We start from the raw sequence: 22,488 nt of genomic DNA on the forward strand, positions 1-22,488 counted from the left end.
GAATTTAATTCAGATGACCATCAGGTATACTACTGCGGGCAAGAATCCCTCGGAAGAAATGGATTAGCCTTCATAGTCAATAAAAGAGTAGGAAAGGCAGTACTGGGATACAATCTCCAAAATGACAGAATGATCTCAGTTCGAATCCAAGGCAAACCATTCAACATCACAGTAGTCCAAGTCTGTGCCCCAACCACTGATGCTGAAGAGGCTGAACTTGACCAGTTCTATGAAGGCCTACAACACCTTCTAGAATTAACACCAAAAATGATGTCCTTATCATCATGGGGGATTGGAATGCTAAAGTAGGAAGCCAAAAGATAACCGGCATAACAGGCAAGTTTGGACTTGGAGTACAAAATGAAGCAGGGCACAGGCTGGTAGAATTTTGTTAAGAGAATACGATGGTCATAGCAAACACTCTTTTCCAACAACCCAAGAGACGACTCTACACATGGACATCACCAGACGGTCAACACAGAAATCAGATTGACTATGTGCTCTTCAGCCAAAGATGGAGAAGCTCTATACAGTCAGTAAGAACTAGACCAGGACCTGACTGTGGCTCAGATCATGAGCTTCTGGTTGCAAGATTTGGGCTTAAATTGAAGAAAGTAGGGAAAATCACTAGGCCACTCGGGTATGAGTTAAATCATATCCCTGATGAATATACAGTAGAGGTAACAAATAGATTTAAGGAATTACATCTGATAGACAGAGTGCCTGAAGAACTATGGACAGAGGTTCGCAACATTGTACAAGAGGCAGCAAGTAAAACCATCCCAAAGAGAAATGCAAGAAAGCAAAATGTCTGTCTGAGGAAGCTTTACAAATAGCTGAGGAAAGAAGGGAAGCGAAAGGCAAGGGAGAAAGAGATACACCCAGTGAATGCAGAATTCCAGAGAATAGCTAGAAGAGATAAGAATGCCTTCTTAAATGAACAGTGCAAAGAAATAGAAGAAAACAATGGAATAGGGAGGACCAGAGATCTCTTCAAGAAAAATGGAGATGTGAAGGGAACATTTCATGCAAAGATGGGCATGATAAAGGACCAAAATGGCAGGGACCTAACAGAGGCAGAAGAGATTAAGAAGAGGTGGCAAGAATACACAGAAGAACTATACAAGAAAGAGCTTAACATCCCTGATAACCACGATGGGGTGGTCACTGACCTCGAGCCAGACATCCTGGAATGTGAAGTCAAATGGGCCTTAGGAAGTCTGAGCAACAACAAAGCTAGTGGAGGTGTCACTCTTCCAGCTGAGCTATTCAAAATCCTAAAAGACGATGCAATAAAAGTGCTACACTCAATATGCCAGCAAATTTGGAAAACTCAACAGTGGCCACAGGACTGGAAAAGGACAGTTTACATTCCAATCCCAAAGAAGGGCAATGCCAAAGAATGTTCAAACTACCGCACCATTGTACTCATTTCACATGCTAGCAAAGTTATACTCAAAATGCTACAAGCTAGGCTCCAGCAGTATGTGGACCGAGAACTACCAGAAGTACAGGCAGGATTTCGAAGAGGAAGAGGAACTAGAGAACAAATTGCCAACATACGCTGGATCATGGAGAAAGCAAGGGAGTTCCAGAAAAACTTCTGCTTCATTGACTATGCTAAAGCCTTTGATTGTGTGGAGCACAACAAATTGTGGCAAGTTCTTAAAGAGATGGGAATACCAGACCATCTTGTTTGTCTCTTGAGAAACCTATACGCGGGTCAAGAAGCAACAGTGAGAACTGGACACGGAACCACTGATTGATTCAAAATTGAGAAAGGAATTCAGCAAGGCTGTATACTGTCGCCTTGCCTATTTAACTTATATGCAGAGCACATCATGAGAAAGGTGAGGCTAGATGAATCACCAGTTGGAATTAAGATTGCTGGGAGAAATATCAACAGCCTCAGATATGCAGATGATACTACTCTCATGGCAGAAAGTGAAGAGGAACTAAACAGCCTCTTGATGTGGGTGAAGGAGGAGAGTGCAAAAGTTGGCTTGAAACTCAACATTAAGAAAACTAAGATCATGGCATCCGGTCCTCTCACTTCCTGGCAAAAAGATGGTGGGGGGGGGGGGGGGAATGGAGGTAGTGACAGATTTTATTTTCCTTGGCTCGAAGATCACCGCAGTCGGGGACTGCAGCCAAGAAAGTAAAAGACGCTTGCTCCTGGGGAGGAAAGCTATGGCAAATCTAGACAGCATACTAAAAAGCAGAGGCATCACCCTGCCAACAAAAGTGCGTATAGTCAAGGCTATGGTTTTCCCATTTGCAATGTATGGCTGTGAAAGCTGGACCATAAGGAAGGCTGAGTGCAAAAGGATTGAGGCCTTTGAATTGTGGTGCTGGAGGAGACTCCTGCGAGTCCCTTGGACCTCAAGGCAATCAAACCAGTCAGTCCTAGAGGAGATCAACCCTGACTGTTCTTCAGAAGGCCAGATCCTGAAAATGAAACTGAAATACTTTGGCCACCTAATGAGAAGGAAGGACTCCCTGGAGAAGAGCCTAATACTGGGAACAATAGATGGCAAAAGAAGAAGGGGACAGCAGAGGATGAGGTGGCTAGATGGAGTCACTGAAGCAGTGGGTGTGAGCTTGAGTGGACTCTGGGGGATGGTGGAGGACAGGAAGGCCTGGAGGAATGTTGTCCATGGGGTCGCAATGGGTCGGACACGACTTCTTGACTAACAACAACAACAACCCCACCTTTCTTCCTCTTGCAAGGAACTTAAGGCAGCTTACAAGGTTCTTCTCTCCATTTTATCCTCACAACAACACTTCTGTGACGTAGGCTAGGCTGAGAGTACATGACTGGCCCAAAGTCTACTGCTGAATGGGAACTAGTCCCAAGTCCTTGAGTCCCAGTCCAGCCCTCCAAACACTATGTCACACTGACTGTATTAGAAATAGCTTAGAAATCTGATAAACTAGGCCTACTATCCACTAACTAGATAATGTCAAGCTCCACTTTTGGCACTGACCTATTCAGTTGTGACTTGGTTGAACAGCAAACTTCCTCCAGCACGTTCCCTGAGTCTCCACATTCTGTTTTGGCTGCCCTTTTTGCAAAAGGATCTTACACAGTTGCTTCTGGTGATGGACAGTCCTTTCCAACTTCTAAAGTAAAGTGGATTGCATAAAGCAGCCTTTCCTCACTTACTGCCTTCAGGTCCAGTCAGATTGGAGAAGGCTGGCTGACATAAAGAGACAAAGATCTTAATGAAAATTGTGTTCACATTTTTAAAAGATTTAACAACATGTCTATGGAGCTGAATAGTAGTGTCCTTTACGATAATATTACCAGCTGATTAAAAATTCTTAATGGATTAATTCTATAGGCTAAATCTAGCATTGCAGCAGTGGATGTATGTTCACATAACGGGGATTTCTCTTCCCATTCTCTCCTCTGCAGACTCCTGCATGCTCCTCAAATCTGGAGGCTGAGTAGGTTTGGGGTGCTGCTGGTGAGAGAGGAATTTGATTCGCCAGCGGTATCTGTTCTTCTGGCAAAAGGACACAATTAGATATAATTGTATGATTTTTTAATCAATCCATAAAATCTGCATAGATTTGCTTACAAATAAAACAACAGTTCTGAAAGGAGAAATTAGTTTTTAACACATGTGTCCGCATTTTATATCAAACACTTGCTTAAAATAAGCATTTTCTCCCATATAAGAGACAACAACTCTTATGATATTCACAGTTTGTGATTTTTGTGTGTTTCTGAAAAATCAAAATGCAGTATCATGCTTTGAATGTTAGGATTCCACTTTCACTGAACGCACTTTAAACAATTAGATTTTTTCATCCATATTATTTTTAAAAACTGAATAACATCAAAGTGAGTTGGTAAAGTCCCGATTTTTAAAAATTCCAATATGCCTTTAAGTGAGGTTGATCTTGGAGACAGTTTTGGAAACAACAACAGGTACAAATGAATGGGCAGCTCTCAAAATACATGCTGTGGCCAAATCACAGGGCCAGTAGAAACTTACATAGGACCAACAGACAGAGAGCCCTTTAATAGCAGTCGTTGGATACCTTGCCCTGCAGCTAGCTGGGGATGATGGCAAAGGTCTCTGTAATGCCACTTGGGGATGCTCTTCTGAGTGTGCAGCACAAATGGATCATACTACTTATTTATTCCTATATAAAAGAGTTTTATATTTTTATGATCAAAGACAATTATAGTATATAGTATGTGAATGGCCTAGAAAATATAGTGATACCAGAGGTCCATCTTCTGTTCATTTTTTGAAAATGCACATACTTGCAAATATGAGAGAGTACCTTTTAAAATACAGTTATGTTGCTGCTTCTTAAATAAAAGGCAAACTTAAAATTGCAAAAATAATTCAAATGCATTGAAACTATAAAATTTAGAAATACAGAAACTTGCATAATGACGTTTTTCTTTATACGCCATTACACTCAGAAATAATTTTGTTATAGTTGATATATTACATACCATAATATCAAAGTAGCTTAATATCTTTTCTTTGTTTTTAAAAGAATGTGCTGTGCTCCAGAATGTGATTAAAGGTCTTCAGCAAACTATAGAAAACCAGTGTAATCTGAGAGGTAATAAACTTGGAATGTGTTTTGCTAGCTTCACGGTTGGTAGATTGTTATGTCTTAATGTACTAAGAGGCTGTTCCTATGTACAAACATGATATTTGGAATAACACAGGTAAAGTTCCAAAAAAGAAGGAAAAATAGGATGACTTATGTATTCTCTGCAAGACCCTGGCCAGTAGAGAATACTGGGTAAGTCACTTAGTTGATTTGCTGAGTTTAGACTACCTGGACACCCTTTAAAATACTACCACCTAGTGATTTACAGAGAACAGCAGGACTCACTCTTCTACATATTTGGCTATGTTTTCTTCCAGCACAGCTTCTAGCACTCACCAGAAGACTAAACAGCTTTTCATATTTTCTATAGTTTGGTTCTAAGAGTCATGGAAGAGGTGTCATTTCCTCAGCACATGTACAAATATTTATTTGTTTGTTTTTTTAACTTATGTATCACCCAAAATCCAAAGCTCTCTGGGCAGTTTACAGCTTGCATCCGCCTCTGGCTGGCTGGCTGGCTGATTTATGCATGCATGCAACATAGGCAGGGGAGGTATGTCATACTGCACAAATACATAGAGTTAGAATGTGTCAAAGTGTTTCTAATGCTCCTGACATCCATCCTTCAGTCCAGTTTTTGCTGGCTTGCATTGACATAAGAAGTCAATATTATTTAAATACCCAACATAGATTTGGCCTGATAGCCAAGAAGTCAAAGGCTGCTTATTCAGTTGATAAATATTTATTTCTGTATTTACTGTACAGAAAAGGTAAGGAACTTATCCCACAGGTCTGACTTCTAGCAATTCCCTTACACAGATGAAAATGAGAAGCTTAAGAGCACAGTCTGTATTTTGGAAGAAAAATTGAAGATCCATGAACAGGTGGGAGCATCTGTCCTCACATCCTTTGGCTTTTGTAATGGACAGTGTACTGGGGCTCAGTCTACTTTCTAAGCGGGGATTATTGCATTTTGATCATTGCATTTGGCTCATTCTTTTTTATATTATTATCTTCATGGATGATAATGAACTTCTTGTACATAAGCAGATTAGGAACACTGATTTAAAATTCCTTTAGTTATTGTGTTTCTGGCTCACCATCTGACACAAGTCCAAACCACTTGTTCTTTTCTCTGTCCTAAAGACCAGGTTTCCCCTGAAATCCATCAGTAACTGAGTTTTCATGGCATGACAACCCGTCACAGATGAAAAACCACAGTGGTTTGTTATCTCATGTGGTTGTTTCCTACAGGGAGGCTTGTTTTGTGGGCAACAAGCCACCTTGATAGCCTATGGCTTGTTCCACAGTAAGTTGTTATCCTGACCAAACCCAGAGAACTGATAGAATCATGGATACCAGGAAGCCAGTAGCAAACTACTTGGTAAGAGTGACAAACCACCTCCACTTACCACTCTTTCCAGCCTCACCCAAATCTCCATGTAACTGATGCACAGAGCCACAGTGTGTCCTTCTTTTGTGTGGGAAACTGGCATTTGGAGTAGTGCGTTGCTTCTGGCAGGGAATTGGAAAGCAAGTTTGATGGTGTGAATTTACACAAGCTAAAGTTGCATGCTTAAACATTGGAATGTAAAAGCTATTGAGCTCAGTATGAAGAAATTCATTTAAAATTGTAACCCAGTATGTAGGTGACCTGGCATGACTTCTGTTCAACAGAAGAAAAATTGTGGCTGGATTATCTGGACTTCATGACTTGCAAAGTCAGTTTTGAAATGACTAATAGTGTTTGCTTAAAGTTAAGTATAAAGGGGGATCTGTGGGATTTTATGACAATTCCATCTCTGATCAGATAGATAAATTGCAGTGTTTATAGTTTAAAAGTTTGTTTGGATAAATTTACAGGAACATAAGAATACGGTTGAAAGACTTCTAAAAGAAATTGAAACCAAGGAAGAAGAACACAAGCTTGAACAAAGACAGTTTCACTGTGACATGAACAAAAAAAGTAAGCATAGTGTGGCCATACTTTATTTAAATGATACTGAGATTTGTCATATCCAAGTTACAGGAGGTACAATGCCTTGCAGAAGTATCCCCACCCCTTTGACTTCCACATTTTGATGTGTTATAACCTGGAACTGAAATGGGCTGAATTGGCATTGTTACCACTTAATGTACACAAGATACTTAACACTGTGAAGATGTAAAATATTTTTATTGTGACACAAAAGTAAAAAGAACAAATTGGCACTTGTTCATTGCATGGGTCATAAGTAATTACAGAAGCACCTTAGGCAACAATTACACTTACAAGCATTCTTGGGTAAATCTCTTTTCTTGGGTAAAACTTAGGGATAAGGTCCGCAGCCTAGGAGTACTCCTCGACCCAGAGCTTTCTTTGGAAGCTCAGGTGACAGCGGTGGCGAGGAACGCCTTCCTTCAGCTTCGGCTGATTAATCAGCTGCGCCCCTACCTGGAGTACGACTGCCTGGCAACAGTGATACACGCGCTGGTGACTTCCCGCCTAGACTTCTGTAACGCGCTTTACATGGGGCTTCCCCTGAAGACAGTCCGAACACTTCAATTGGTGCAAAATAGAGCTGCCAGGTTGCTGACGGGGACGGGGCATTATGCTCACATGACTCCAGTCCTCCGTCAGCTTCACTGGCTTCCCATTGAAGCCCGGGCCCAATTCAAGGTGTTGATTATGACCTATAAAGCCCTAAACGGCTTGGGTCCTGGCTACCTGAATGAGCGCTTACGTCCGTACATGCCCGACCGCCCTTTGAGATCTGCAGGAGAGTCCCTTCTCCGGGAACCCTCCATGAAAGAAATTAGGAGAGTAAGTACCCGGAGGAGGGCTTTCTCTGCGGTGGCACCCAACCTATGGAATTCACTCCCCAAAGAGGTCCGCCTGGCACCGTCGTTACTGGTTTTTCGGCGCCAGGTAAAGACCTTTTTATTTAAACATCATTTGAATTGTTAAAACATATGATCTGGCCAGGGCAACTTCTTCTTCCTTCTCTTTCTCCTCCTATATTTTTATTTACTTAATTTATACTGATAATTTTAATCTTATATTTGTAAACCAATGTATTTTTTGTATTTTGTATTTAATGGTAATTTATTATGTGCTATTGTATTTCATTGTGTTTTATCGTGTTGTAAGCCGCCCCGAGGTTTCGGCAAGGGGCGGCATAGAAATGTTATAATAATAATAATAATCTGAATCCTGCAATGTTTGCCCATTGTTCTTGGCAAAGCTGTTCTACCTTTGTCCAGCTGGAGGTGCACATTGGTCAACAGTGACTCCCAAGTCTTGCCACAGATTTTAAGGTCTGGGTTTTAACTAGGCCATTCGAAGACATTCAGCTTCTTGTTTTCAAACCACTCCCATGTTACTTTGGTTATGTGTTTAGGGGCACTATCCTGCTGGAAGGTGAACCTTTGCAGGTACCTTGCAGACAGAAATAGATACCCCTCTAAATTTATTTATTTATTTGTATGTATGTATGTATGTATGCCATCCTTTGCAAGAGCCTCAAGACGGCTTACACAAAATTCAGTACATAACAGTATGACATAAATAAATTAACGACCCACTCTGGCTGCAATTAAAATATGGTAATAAAATTCAATATTAAAACTTGTTAAAATATTGATTAAATAAAAAGTGTTGTGTCCCGTGGTTTTACGGATGAGACCAGAGACCAGTTGGAATTTTCGAGAGGAGGTTTATTACCTGCAGGGACCACACTCGTTAGAGTGCGGTCTCGAGCAGAAGGAAGACAGCATTTTTATACTCTTTCACAATTATGCTTGAATAACAGCAAACAATAGGGGAAAGCCACTGAGCCCCATTTGCACATTTATCATGCTAAAGCAAGCGAGGGTACAAGGGCGTAACGTCTGCGGTTATGCTTGGGCTTTTGTTTTCATCCTTGCGTAGCGTGTACATTCGTTCTTGTTCTTGTTCTCACGCGAACAGGACACCCTGACCATGCTTTTTACCCGTGACGAGACATGCCCTGGCTGCGTGTTCGATTATGAGGGGGGTTACAACAAAAAGGTCTTAACCTGGCACCGAAAAATGACGGTGCCAGGCAAATCTCTCTGGGGTGCGTGCTCCATAGACGGGGCGCCACCACAGAGAAGGCCCTCCTCTGGGTACTCTGTCTCCTAATATCTTTCACAGAGGGTTCCCGGAGGAGGGCATCTGCTGCTGATCTCAGGGGGCGGGAGGGCAAATAGGGAAGAAGATGTTCCTTTAGGTATCCAGGTCCCAAGCCATTTAGGGCTTTATAGGTAATAACCAGCACCTTGAATTGAGCCCAGACTTCGATGGGAAGCCAGTGGAGCTGATAGAGGACTGAGGTTATATGAGAATAACGCCCAGGCCCCAACAGCATCCTGGCAGCTCTGTTTTGAACCATCTGAAGTATCCGGACTGTCTTCAAGGGCAACCCCATGTAAAGCATGTTACAGAAATCCAACCGGGAAGTAACCAATGCTTGTGTTACTGTTGCTAGGCAATCTTCCTCCAGGTAGGGACACAGCTGAAGGATTAGCCAAAGCTGAAGGAAAGTGCTCCTCACCACCACTGTCACTTGAGCTTCCAAGGACAGCTCCGGTTCGAGGAGCACTCCCAAGCTGCAGACCCTGTCCTTTAGAGGGAGTGCAACCCCGTCCAGGGCAAGGCCCAAGTCGCTTACCCAGGAGCTCGAATCACCCACCAACAGAACCTCCGTCTTAGCTGGATTGAGTTTATTTCAGTTTATTTCAGTTTATTTCAATTACCATGTATTTGGCTCTATCCATCGTGCCCGCTATCCTGGTCAGTTACCCACTCCCTGCCGAGGAAAAGCATTCCCACATCTTGCTTTCACCACCATTCTTTACCATGGAGATGCTGTTCTCAAGGCAATGAGCTCTCCTGTTCTTGCACCATATGTAGCGTTTTGCAAGAGCAAAAAGTTCAGTTTTGTTCTCATCAGACCAGATAACTTTTCCCACATTTGCTGTGTCTCCAACATGACTCTTTGCAACTCCATACAAGCTTTGATATAGATTGTTTCAGCAATGGTGCTCTTCTTGCAACTCTTGCATAAAGCCCAACTTTGTGGACCATCTCGGTGATAATTGTGCCATGGACAAGTTCTTCAGTCTCAGCTTCAGATCTATCCAGCTTCTTCAGAGTTACCATTGGCTTCATTTAACTACCTGAAGTGGGTGACTTTTGGAGGCCATGGGTTATACTAGAGCTTCTTTAGGCATTTCACAGCAAAGAGATTGAATACTTATGCAACCAGTAAGTGCCATTTTGTTTTCATTTACTTAACTTTTATGCCACAATAAAAGTATTTTGCATCGCCAGTGTTGAGTATCTTGTATACCTCAAATGGTAACAATGCCAATTTCAATTCCCGGTTGTAACACAACAAAATATGGAAAAATGAAAGGGGTATGTATTAATGCTTCAGCAAGGTACCTTACTACCCAATTCTTTTTCACTAAGGAGCTGGTCTGAGAGTTAGACATCTCAAAGGCAATATACACATTATTTTAAATCCCACTTCCTTAATTTGTGTAATCTGTAATTGCTAGTTTTGAATTTCAGCAAATTAATTTTTATTTTTATTGTAATATTTATATACTGCTCTATTCTCCTATGTTTGGGTGGTTTGCAAGCAATTAAACCAATAGTAGGTAGTATTGACTAATACAACGTATTAAATAAAACTGACATGAGAACTAATCTGGGAAGGTCAGTCAGAAGATATATGTTTTGAGCTCCCTCTTAAAGATGGGAATTGGGGAAATCAGACCTGTCTCTACCAACAGACCATTCCACAATTTAGGGGCAACCACTGAAAAGGTCCTCTGGGTAACTGACATTGATCTTACTGAAGCAGGCTTCAGGGGATTAGCTAGCTCAGGTTTTTTACTCCTAACCTGTAGGCTTTGCGTTGACTGGTAGAAGCAGAGCAGCAAGATGAAGTAGGTGAAGTGGCAAAAACAATCCTGAGCAGGAAAGGAGAAGCAGCATGGAGGCGGGCAGAAGCAGGCAGGGCAAGAAAGGAGGGAATCGGGTGCAGCAGGAGCGGGGGGAGAAAAAGAACCATGGTAGGGGGAAGCAAATGCACCTACATGCCTACACTTTTTCTTTAAAAAAAAATTGAAGCAGTGTTTCAAATGCACCTAAAATCTACTTAATGCAGTGAATGTTGACATTGTTTTCTTTTTTGTTATTAGTTGAAACAAGTGAAGAAGAACATAAGCAACTAATGGAAAGGAAAGAGCTGGAGATTTTGGAACTAACTAGTCAGCTGAAAGCTCAAGAAAAGCAAAAAGAGAATGAGATAATCAAATTACAAATAGAGGTATGTGGTAGAAACCCAGACAAGGTGGAGAACTGCACATAGCACAAGTCTCTCTCTCTCATATCACATGAGCTCAGCCCTGGAATTCATTGGTAAGTACAAAACTTCTGTAACAGATCCCAAGAAATGTCTTGTTGGCATAAGGCTGAAATGCTAGTGAAATTTCAGGAATGGGACTGAAGTCTGGCTTGAGAGAAACTTGCCCGCTACCTCCAAAGAGACTTTACACTAGTATTAGAGACTGCAGAAAAATGAAAGCATTTCTACTGCTGATTTGTCGTAATGCTTCCTTCAAATGCACAGGTGATTTGGGGCAGTAAAATGTTCTATGGCTTTGTAGTTAGGTGACCCTACATCAAAGACTGCTCAGGCTTGGGCTTTAAAAAGTTTACATAAAAGATGCATTTGCAGCCACAAGAAATGCCCTGCAAAAAAGATTGGGTCTGTTCTGTAACAAAGCAGGAGAGATCCCAGGGCCAGCTTGTCAACTGCTTTATTTCACAATTGGTAAGAGAGCCATATGCTACTCTTCTTGGAAATAACTTAGGAGGTAATTTCCATTGATATTCATAGCAAATTCTAAGTGAGTGAGTTTGGAACTGAGATAGAATTCTGTTGCTCATCCTTTGGTTTCTTAGCCCATTTTATTTCTGAGAAGGCAGTAAGAGCAAAAAAAATTAATTTTTATAACACTGGAGATATTTAGGTTAATATCTGGTCCCATTCTTCCCTCCAAAATGTTCAGTGAAATACATGGCTCTCCCTTTATCCTCCTAACTGTTCTGCAAAGGAGCTTAGACTGTGAGATGGTCACTGGCTTCATGTTTAAATGGGGACTGGAATCTGGATTTCCTTCATTCTAGTCCAGTATCATAACCATTATTTGATTTTGCCTCATGTTATTAAAGTATTATTTGCCATTTTCCCTCCCCCACTTTGTTTATCAACTTGCTCATTTATCATTCTTGCAGTTCCACGCAAAACTGTTAAAGCTTCAGTCCAAAGCACCCAAGCCATCTCCAAATCCTACACCATCACCTCAGAACATCTTCAGAAGGGTATGTTTTACTGCACTGCTTCCTGCATGTTTCCATAGATGTTCATTTGGATAGTCAATACACCATATTTTAAGGGCTAATATGCATAACCATAAATGTTGTGTCGTGTCCTTTCCACTGTATATGGAAGTGTAATTAATTCACCCCATCCAGTTACCTCATCTGAAAGAAGGAATGCCGATTTTTGCCTAACAAGGTTCCTCCATTTATTTCAGAAGTAAGGTGAATCCCCCTCCCCTGCCCTGCCCTGCCCACGCTACTTAAATTGGAAGCACATGCACCTTCAGATCAAGGGGATGCAGCTCTTATGTTTTAACTTCCACAGCAATGAAAAATGTACAAAGCATTGTAGTTCTTATTTCTGTCATTAATGCATCAACAGTTTGTTACATCAAATTAACTTTGTGATTTGGCTAGATTGGTACACCTTGTAAAATTATTTACAAAGATACATTTACCACTTAAGTTTTGGAAATGGCCTTCGCATACAGAATTAAAACTGTAAATCATGCCATCCAGAGGTAGTAAAAGAACTATAGTGGTTGCTGCAGGTATATGGAGCTTATCGGCATTTTTGTTCTTCCCTAAACCAGTTCTATCCCATATGTTAGCTTTAATTTCCTTCCACATGTACGAACTAGGAAGTTGCAATTATGTGCTCTGTATCTTCTTCAATGAGGAAGTGGTCTCTGTGAGTAGTCATAAAACACATAAGCTCTTTGACCCTTCCTGTACTTTTCAACATCAGTAGCATTTTTGTCATAAATATATACACTGTCACCCAGTTCACATGTTCACGGGTTCAAATTTGGAGTGGTTTGTCCAATAATCCAAGGCTTTGGCTTTGGACAAGGCTTACCACATCAGCTGGAGAGCACACAGTACTAGCACATGCGTTCCCTCCCGCTGCATTTTCAACAACCCACAGTTTGTTAGCTGTGGGTTCTTAGCAACACATGTCACATCTGCTTCAATGGGCAACAAAATATTTGTTTGGATTTCTATAGAAGCTTCAGCATCTTCAAGAAGAAAAGAACAAGGAAATTGAATTTCTCCGTAATACCATCAAAGACTTAGAACACAGACTTAGAACAAGTCAAGATTCCCACCTCAAACGGAGAGAGTTTTGAGATCTACATGAAAACAGAAAAATTGGTCTTTGAGAAATTCCACACTGGATCAAAAGGCTTTTTGCATTTATTAAAATCTCTTATTTGTTGACCACATAAGTTCAGATAGTTTCCAGTTCTATCCTGCCTACTTTCCTGCTTACAAGTGTTCACTATAAAAGAATTCAGGTTTTGTAGGAGAACTGCTTTCCCTATTAAACCATCATGAATTATAGCAAGCACAATCTAAGTAGTTCCTTTCTGTTAAATGTTTGCCTTCATCGCTAAACCCTCCATATACAACACACACAAAAATAGTATTAGAAAAACAAAGTGTAACTATGAGATGCTACTTAGCTACATAAAGAGAGACATTATAAAAGTTTGATTAATCAGTTATCAAAGGTGATCCAAACGAACCCAAACAAACCAAAAGTCAACACAAATTGTGGCTAGATTGATAGATAGCTTGATCGATCAATGAAGATGGATTGACTGATCCTTTAATGGAATTTGCCAGGACTCCATAATTCCGAATGGCTGTGATCCTCAGTTACGAAGACTGCCTAGAGCAGTTTCAGAACACAAAAAGTTGCATATTAAAATTGAAAGTTGATTCTTTAAACATGCTTATATCAAAGCTGTTATTTTGGGGTTCCATATTCTGGTGAACCAGATTGAAAATGGAATTATTGTTTGGAGCACATGTTTTAAATGTATGCCATCTAATAGCCTGATAATTAAGTGACTAAGGTTTTATTGGGAAAAAAGCACATATTTTCTTGGTCTTCAAAAACACATTTAAGAAGCTAGTTAACAGGTCTTTTCTTATCCTCTCCTGTTCTTGGTTGCTATATATCAAACAGAAGCCCCTAGGCTATAGTTTCTGCTTCTGTCTTCACAAAAGCAAACAGAATGGTAGAAGAGTAGACCAGAAAGACAAGCTAACCAAACACAATGAACAGTCTGAACTGGCACTGAAAAACAATTCCATACCATTATGAAAGCATTTGTTCTTTTTTTAAGTAAAGTCACCTGACCCAGACAACTCCATACCAATCAATTAGGCAATAGCACTTGAGTGCAATTGAACAAACACAGCTGAAACTCAAGTCATCTGACATATTTGGCTCATGAACTGAGCTGCACAAGTAGCTTTATTCAAACATAATGGTACTATCAGAGTTGTAGTTGTCACTCACTAAGTTTTTAATTGCTTTTGTTTAATAAGTGTTTCCAATCAGTGTGATAGATCTGACAGTATTACTAGAATCCTTTCCCATGTTTAAGATGTTTAGATTGTTTTTCAGGCTCAGTTTTCAGTCCTCCTTGCTCACTGTCAGGCATTGGAGGTTTCACTCTCACTCCCTGCTTGTGACCGTCAAGCAGCTGTTGGCAGACGTCACTGACAAGACTCAGTGATATTCTCTGCCAACAGCTGCCCACGTCACCTTCAGGAAGATGGGAGCTCTCCACGGCAATGTCAGGAGGCAACACTGCGTAGATCTTCAAACAGCAAGTGCCGTCAGTGTCAGCATCAGCTCCCTGAAGCAGACCCTGCCAGCTGCTGCCAGGTTCAGCTCAACTGTCGGTTGCAGACAGCATTTTCTTTCCGTCAGTTCCTCCTCCCTTGTGGGGGAGCATCCACAATCTCCTGGCTACCTGCCTGACCCTCTCTGTTACGTCCCCGATTGTTCTGTGGAGGGTGATGCCCATGCCTGTGATGCCCATGCCCGTGATGCCCATGAGGAGACAACTGATCCTGTGCAGAAGGTCGTGCTGCCTCAGTTAGTGTCTCATCTGAGGATGCCTTTGATAAATTTCTGCATAAGTCTTCATCCTCCGATGTCTGAAAGGAAAATGTTCATAAGTGCACACAAGTTCAGAAAACAGGGATATAGGCTTAAAAATATACCAGATCTTAACTGATTTTATATTCATTATGTCATATTACAATAGAAAACTCAATCATATTAAATCAAGCTTATTCTTTTTTCTAAGACAAAGTTGCTGCTTAAGTTACAGACCTTCATATCTATATAGCTTCCTGAAAGATATTGAAACATAATTACCGTCTCTCTATCCCACTTCTACTCAGTAATTTATGAAACAGTGCCATGCTGAGATCAAGGATTTCTTAATTGAGAAAGTATCTAGCATGTTTTACTTCCTTAGTCACCAAACTAGAGCCATTAAAAATGAGGGTGTCTATTTGCATGACGTCTTGGGACCAAACATTTTAGTTACCTTGCTATTCATCCAAGGCCCTGTATATGGGGTTTTAGGAACTCTCCCACTCATGGTGCAAGGCCTGCTTCAGAGATGGAATTATAAGGTACCTTTTGGGATTAATATATACCATAGAATCACTTCATCAAATTCCATCGGCAGGTCTTAGTGGAATGGTTGTACAGTGATTATACAACTGGAGAAACCTAGGCATGTGAATCCTTAACCAGACTAAGAGGAGCTCAACTGTCTGCATTATGGCAAGATTTTCCTTAAGTCCATAGCACCCACAGCAAAAGCTTCCAAAATGCAGCATGTCCCACATCAGGAGTAGACAACTTCTTGCCTTCCAAATGTTTTGCCCTACACCTCCTATCGGCTCTAGTCAGCATGGCCAAAGGTAGAAGGAATTGTAGGCTAAAACATCTGGAGGGCCACAAGCTGTCCACCCCGCCACACATCCATTACACACCCCCAGCCCCCTCAAAAAAAAAAAAAACCCAAAAAGAGGAGAATAAAGTAAACACCTACCAGGTAAGAGCAGTTTCCACACTTGGATTCACAGTATGTGATACGAATGGCTTCTTCCACATACGGAAAACTCAGAAAAGAGTAAGGCAAACCAAGGTGATACACAAGGCGACCACACCTAATAAAAAGTTGCACAAAATAAATTATCAATTTAGCATTGTTTTCATAAAATGCAGCTTTATGAAACAAAATGAATTTGTTGGTTCAGAAAAGTCTTAGCTGCTGCTACAATCCGCATGATCTACTGTAGGCACTTCACCACTATAGCAATGCAATACAATATAGCAAGGTTGTGAGAGGAGGGCATTTTCAGCTGCCTATTGCAATAATGTGTCTATCCATTTCCTCCCCTTTTCATTGCACTTCTGAATTGCGGGCATCCCCTTGTGCCATTCCTGTTTAGAGGGCAGGGAGTTCTCTCCCATCAAAAATCCTTGAAAGCAGCAGAACAAATACAAATTCGTTATGATGGCTCTGTTACCACTTTAATGGAGGCAATATGCCTCTGAATGCCAGTTGCTGGAGAATACAGCTAGTAGAGCACTATTCTGATCATGTTTTACTATGTGCTCCTATAGGCACACAAAACACCAGACTATTCCTGGCTTTTCTTATGATCTTGTGGCATAGGCCTAGTGCGCACCATACCATTCAGACTACATAGGATCATGGAATGGTAGAGCTGCAAGGGGCCATGCAGGCCATCAGGTCCAACCCCCTGCTGTTGCAGGACACCAAGTTACACCATCCCACTCAGATGCCTGTTCAGTTTCTTTCTGAATGTCTCCAGTGTGGGAGAACCCATGACCTCTCTAGGCAACTGGTTTCACTGTCATACTGCTCTGACAGTGAGGAAACTTTTCCTGATATCTAGCCTGAATCTGAGTTGTTGCAACTTGAGCTGATTATTACATGCCCTACACTCCGGTATCAGTGAGAAAAGATCTTAATCTTCCACTTTGTGACAGCCTTGAGGTACTTATAGAGGGACATCATGTCCCCACTCAGTCTTCTCAAGCACTCCACAAAGAAAATGAGTTAAAATCCTGATATATAGTGGAGCAGTGCAGTAGGGAGAATGTTAGGCTAGAATTCTTCTCTGACATCCAGTTTTCTGTAAGGAGGGGACTTTATAAGGATGTGCTTTCACTCATGTGTTAGAACCCAGACTCAACCACCTCTATGTGACAGGGTGCAATCTCACCACAATCTGAAAGCCCATATTTATTTTGCCATCCATCCAGAACAATCACACAATAGCATCTAGTAGAAATCATCACTGTGCCCTTTAAAACAAGATGAGAAATGTGTGGCCTGCCAGAGGCTCTTGACTACAACTCCCATCAACCCTTACCACTGGCTATGATGGCTAGGGTTCATGGGCATTGTGACCTCCCTGCAAACAAGGTCACATGTTCCCCATCCCTGTTTCAAAAGATGAAATACTTCATTATAAAGACCTGGTGATCCATCTGATCTGAACTTTCTCAGCTTCCTATTTATAGACAGACCTGTCATAGATCAGAAAATCATCCTTTCTTCCATTTAGAGCAGTCCAGACATCAGGCTGTTTTGAATCTTGTTGGTATACAGGAATGTTCGTCGAAACCTTTTCTCTTAGTTGGGGATACTTTAGCTGGGAATGTTGTCCTTGGTGATTGACCACCAAAAAGGAAACAATCAACCCATCACGTTCCAGCTTCAGTCGCAGGTCTTCCAGTCTAACAGGTATAAAGTGAAACATTGAGTATCTTACACAAATCATCTTTCCTTTGAAACACTTGCAGGGGATAGGACTTCTCAGAAAGGCTTTTCAGAATCTTTAACAAAGCATTATTATTTTCAACATGTTATGGTTATGTCAGCTTCAAGGGTGTTGCCAGAAATCTCTGATAGTAACTTTTTATGTCCAGCTAAAAGCACCACACATATCAATGCCTCCAACTTTGGAGGTAGTTGCATTGGGCTTGTTTGCTTAGGAAATACTTCTATCAGGTTTTCTGTTTTGATATTTCTGTGCATGAGGATTTCAATGCCATATTGGGAAAACCAGGTCCTTCTTGACCATTAAAACAATTCAAGAGTTTCTTTTAAAATATACACTGTTCAAAATATTTCCCCACATATTAAAAGCTTTTAATACTCCCAACCTATTTAACAAAAGCTTTATATTAATGCTTGCAAATCAGTGGCAATATGCCATTTTGTTCTATTTTTAATGGAGACTGCAAGTTCTGTATAATGAATGTACTGACTATATTAGCCATTTCTTCTTTTTCCGCAAGCAAAGGTAAAACAACAACAAAAGAAGAAAGTCATTTGGCAGATCTTCTTTCTCACCAAAACACAGATACAACCACCAGTAGTTTGGGCTGCAAACAACCTTTTTCCATTTACTCTCTCCTTTGTAAATCCTGGTATTTTTTGCATGGCCACCAAAACTTTCCAAGAGGGGAGAGGGGAGTCTCATGTTGCTCCCCTATGAAAGGCTTTGAGAAGGGCATCCTCATTGATTTGCAAAACATAGGAATATCTTGTGCATCCACATTCATAATGCAGTTGGTCTGCTGTCCTTGATTTTCCAAGATAGGATATACAGTGCTATGAGAACTCATAATCCCTCCTGAAAGCCTACAATAGAACATTAAAAGTGAAAATTCCTAAGAATGCTAATGACCTGGATCAAAAACCAACCCTAAGAAACCAGTGGTGTTCTAAAGTATGGGCTCTTGCTAGTTAATTTTTTGGAAAGCAAGCTTGGATGAAGTTCAAAAATGAGTAAGTGAAACATCTAGCATCAGAAGCAAGATAAGCAGCCTTGTTACAGCCAAACAGTGAAACTTGCACTGCTAGATTCAGAGTGAAAAATAATTTTAAAGCAGTAATATGAACCCATTCCTACTTCCAGAGGGAGGGCTGCTAGTGCAAACAATTAAAAGGATTTCCCTCTTTAATTGCCTTTTTTCCTGGTACCAAGAAAAATGTAAGCACCAGTAGGGAAACCCAAAACTACAACTGGAGATGACATCTAGACCCTGTTCAATTTCCAAGGAGGTAGTAAAGCCCTCTTCCGGAAGGAGTCACAGACAAGTGAAGACATCTCAACCATCCCCGAGCAAATGTCTTAATGTTTTACAAAACTAATCCAGTACCTTCCCATCAAATCACAGATGCAGTTTCAGATTCTCCTTACCTAGAAGCCTGCAAGAGACACAAGTATCAGCTAGCTTGAAGGAGAGCTACCACTGTCACCGAACCTCTGGAGTCCAGCATCGGATTCTGCTCCCCTATCCACCATTCTGGAGGCACGTTACATCGGGTACTTGAACCCTGGCTCTCTGTCCCTCCTCCTGGGAGGAAACAGAGAGCCAGGGCAAGCCCCAGCCCAACCCACATGGCTGGGCTACAGCTGCAAAATAAAGAAAACAATGTTTAAAATGGAATTCTGAGTGAAGATTACAAGCTTTCAGAAAATGTCCCTGTGTGGAAGCAAACTCTTGAGAACTTTGTGCAATCCATGTTTTTCAGGGAAACCTTCCCCAATCGCTACTCCTATTATCTGACAAGCATTAAAACTATACTGGAAAACATGTTTCTTTGCATTACATTTAGTTAAACATAAGCTTGAGAATTCAATTTGTTTATTGTGACTTAAAAATACAATTGCTGCCACTTTGGAATTCCGCTTTCCTTCTCATTAACCTACAGGAAGGCATGTCTGTTCCCAGTGGTGCACCCTGAATGTTAAAACCATGGAATCCATCACAGGCCAAAGAGCTGCACAGCCTGAAATGGCTCAGAAGTCATTCCCACTATCCTTGATAGTGTTTACCAGCAAGAATGAACAGAGAAGAGACGTGTGCAACTCTTAGGCTGCAATTCTGTACACGCCCAGGAGTAAGTCCTTCCAAACCCAATTCGAGATTATTTCTGAATAGCTCTGTATAGGATTGCACGATTAGTAGCACAAAATGTAGTATCATACATTTTCCTTTATTCTGGCAAGTCTGAAGCGAAGATAAATTCGGTAAGAATGTTTTGATTTCTAGACATCCCTATTTCTAACAGTCTGCAAAACCTGAGAAGTGCTTCGATTTCTGCGGAATTCGTACGCCTCCCCAGACGCACAAAAATCGATTACATGACTGCAGTGTGCTCACGTTATATGGGCAACACACAGCTATGCCATCGGAAAACGCCTGCGGCACTCATCTGGAAGCAAGCCTAACTTCAACCCAGCGGGACTTCTGGGTGGACTTGCATAGGATTGCGATGTAAAGCTTTCCGGATAAAAGTCCCAGAGGGCGACGCTTTATAGACTAGAATACCATCTTCTACAGAAATAAGATATGTAATAATTCCTTCCCGATGCAACATAGCGAAGCCAGTAGTGTACTCGCGGCTTCTGCAATTATATTTCTATAGGAAATAATATATCGCGGGATAAAGTTTTAAAGTAAAGCTCCCGTGCCCGGATATTTATTTGCAAAGTCCGGTTTTTCCAGCAAGTGCAGCTCCTTGCATCGCCGTTCGCACAACTCGCAAAGCCCGCTAGCCACGAAAGGAAGGGACTTACCCCACCCTTCGCTTGGCCTCTTCCCTGCGCGCCTCTCCAACCCTTGCAAGCAGAAACCAACAAGTAACAGCAGCGCCCTCGTATTTATACTTCTCCTGTTTATCTCGGCTTCAGAGGCGGTTCAAAGTTCAGGGGAGTGTTTGCAACGTCCTTGCAAGCCAGTCAAAATCAGCCAAAAGGCTTGTTTTCGTTAAAGAACCGGGACGTTAACCACAGGCTGCCAGCGAAAGGGCTCGTGTTGCAGCCAGGGGCTCCGGGGGAAGGCGTTTTCCAAGCTCTGCAGCTCCGGGTCCCCTCTCTGGCCCGAACTCCGAGCCAGTACTGGAGGCAGAAGCGGAGGCAGAGAAAAGCATCTGTATTTGTTGATTGTAAGAAAAGAAAGGAGGACGTATCTTTGCTGTCGATATTTTTATGCCTTAACTTGCTTCTCTACCAAAAACGGGGGGGGGGGGGCAGGGGGATGTCAAGGCGGCTTGCCAAAACACTCCCCCCCCCAACTGCGGAATAAAAGCAGCAACTGCTGTTGCTCTTTGACAAGGTTTGGCTTGCCGTTTCTCACGAGCAGCCCAGGTGTGAGAGCCGGGGCTCAAATCTCTTTGTTTGGAAGGAATGCCTTTCTTTCCTCCCAGCCATTGTCCCATTCTTCCATATTAAAAGTCCTGTTCGTTTGGCACCTGCTTAGATTCCTCTGAAATTAGTCATAACTCAGTGACAGAGCATGTGTTTTGCACAGGGAAAGCACCCAGTTAATTTCCTAGCCTCCCCAAGTTTGTTACCCCAAGAAGGACTCCCAGGCAGCACTGTTGGGAAGGATTTCTGCCTGACATCTTGGATTGCTCTTCTTGGTGAGATTGAGAGTTTATCTACACAAGGCTGTCAATCCACGGTAGCTACTTCCAAGATCTGACACTGCCCAAGGAGCATTCCCTTGCTGGCCTTTCTGCTAAATAACCTCTAGGTGGCACTATGATAGAGAAGTAACACCAACACACAAGAGGAAATGGCCTTTTCTTTTGCTTTGAGCTTTAAAGGTAGCATTTTCCCTGCTCCAAAAAGCACTTGTTGGACACAGAAGTGTAACAGAGGGTCCCAGTGCCACTGCGCTTCTCTACATGAGGCATGTATTGTGTGCTTGTAATTCCTCAGTCACAGCAGCTGGGTGCTTCACACAATGTGGTCTTTTTCCAGGGCCTCTCCCATGCTTTCCAAGCATTTCCACAGCTTGTCTCAGATGAGGCATTATATTTCCAGTGGGATGAGAAGCTTGATCTTCTTGCAGTTCTACTAGACTGCTGCATCCACCCTGCGGTTGTGTAATGGGGCTATGAAAAGACGGGAGGAAAAACCCCTGGAGAAGGAATATGTGTAAAGGAGCCACTCTTAATCCTGCAAAAGATCCAGGAGCAGAAGTCTCATTGAAGTAGCATGTGAAAAGCCTCGTGTAGAGAAGCCCCTGAAGAACCCCAAAACAACCGTGAGTGGAGAATGACAATCACATAATCAATGACTTCTGTAGAAAAGCACTTCGACCAGCTGGACCATATGGTCAGTGGTCTCCAGCTGTCTTTGCTCACATGATTTAGATAGAAACCACTGTGGTGCCCACCGATTACTTTTTTCTCCTGCTTCCATGACTCAGATATAACCCCAGGCCATAGGATAAGAAGAAAAGACACTGCAGCAACCCCAAACAATGGCTCCTTTAATCTGAACCTGACAACAGAGATACTTTGTGTTTGAAACATACTGCTTTATGGAGCTATCGCCTCTTGACACAACAGCTTCCTAAATAATGAATGCGGCCCTTGTCTCATGTAAGCCTTTGACCCCGATGCACCCTCATTCTGACACTTCTTGTCTGAATTTAGAAGCAGTGACAACTATCCCACAAACTGAGTCACCTTGTTGATCAGGAAACAATCCAAGGACAACATTCTATGTGTGTTTAGATGGGAAAAAGTCCTACAATTCCCCGCGTTCACCAGCCAGCAATGCACATAGGGTTGTATTCCAAGGCACTGGTATTCCCTGAAAAGCTGGAGAGCCAGTGGCAGCTCCCA

At 41.9% G+C, this 22,488-nt stretch overlaps 2 protein-coding genes and 1 long non-coding RNA gene across 3 annotated transcripts in view; 2 read left to right on the forward strand and 1 right to left on the reverse strand.

Moving 5' to 3' along the window:
* The window catches only part of CCDC152 (coiled-coil domain containing 152), a 22,688-nt gene extending 9,575 nt beyond the window's left edge, over positions 1 to 13,113 (forward strand). The window contains exons 4-9 of the mRNA XM_044446531.1: positions 4,522 to 4,590; positions 5,404 to 5,468; positions 6,448 to 6,550; positions 10,798 to 10,925; positions 11,897 to 11,983; positions 12,991 to 13,113. Coding sequence (XP_044302466.1) covers positions 4,522 to 4,590; positions 5,404 to 5,468; positions 6,448 to 6,550; positions 10,798 to 10,925; positions 11,897 to 11,983; positions 12,991 to 13,113 — 575 coding nt within the window. The remainder of the gene's footprint in view (positions 1 to 4,521; positions 4,591 to 5,403; positions 5,469 to 6,447; positions 6,551 to 10,797; positions 10,926 to 11,896; positions 11,984 to 12,990) is intronic.
* Positions 13,114 to 13,162: 49 nt separating this feature from the next.
* On the reverse strand, positions 13,163 to 20,581 carry LOC123031494 (selenoprotein P). The gene is made up of 5 exons (XM_044446530.1): positions 20,429 to 20,581; positions 19,046 to 19,261; positions 17,364 to 17,573; positions 15,853 to 15,970; positions 13,163 to 14,941 (listed from the first exon to the last, which is right to left on the reverse strand). The coding sequence occupies exons 2-5, from the start codon at positions 19,246 to 19,248 to the stop codon at positions 14,708 to 14,710; spliced, it is 765 nt and encodes a 254-aa protein (XP_044302465.1). The 5' UTR covers positions 19,249 to 19,261; positions 20,429 to 20,581; the 3' UTR covers positions 13,163 to 14,707.
* Positions 20,582 to 20,609: 28 nt separating this feature from the next.
* LOC123031496 lies at positions 20,610 to 22,254 on the forward strand. Its single transcript, XR_006416305.1, has 2 exons — positions 20,610 to 20,796; positions 21,617 to 22,254. It is a non-coding gene; the product is annotated as an uncharacterized LOC123031496 (long non-coding RNA).
* The last annotated feature ends 234 nt before the right edge of the window (positions 22,255 to 22,488 follow it).

This window comes from Varanus komodoensis, unplaced genomic scaffold, assembly GCF_004798865.1.
Source record: "Varanus komodoensis strain SLA01 unplaced genomic scaffold, ASM479886v1 scaffold5, whole genome shotgun sequence".
NCBI classification, from domain to species: Eukaryota; Metazoa; Chordata; class Lepidosauria; order Squamata; family Varanidae; genus Varanus; species Varanus komodoensis.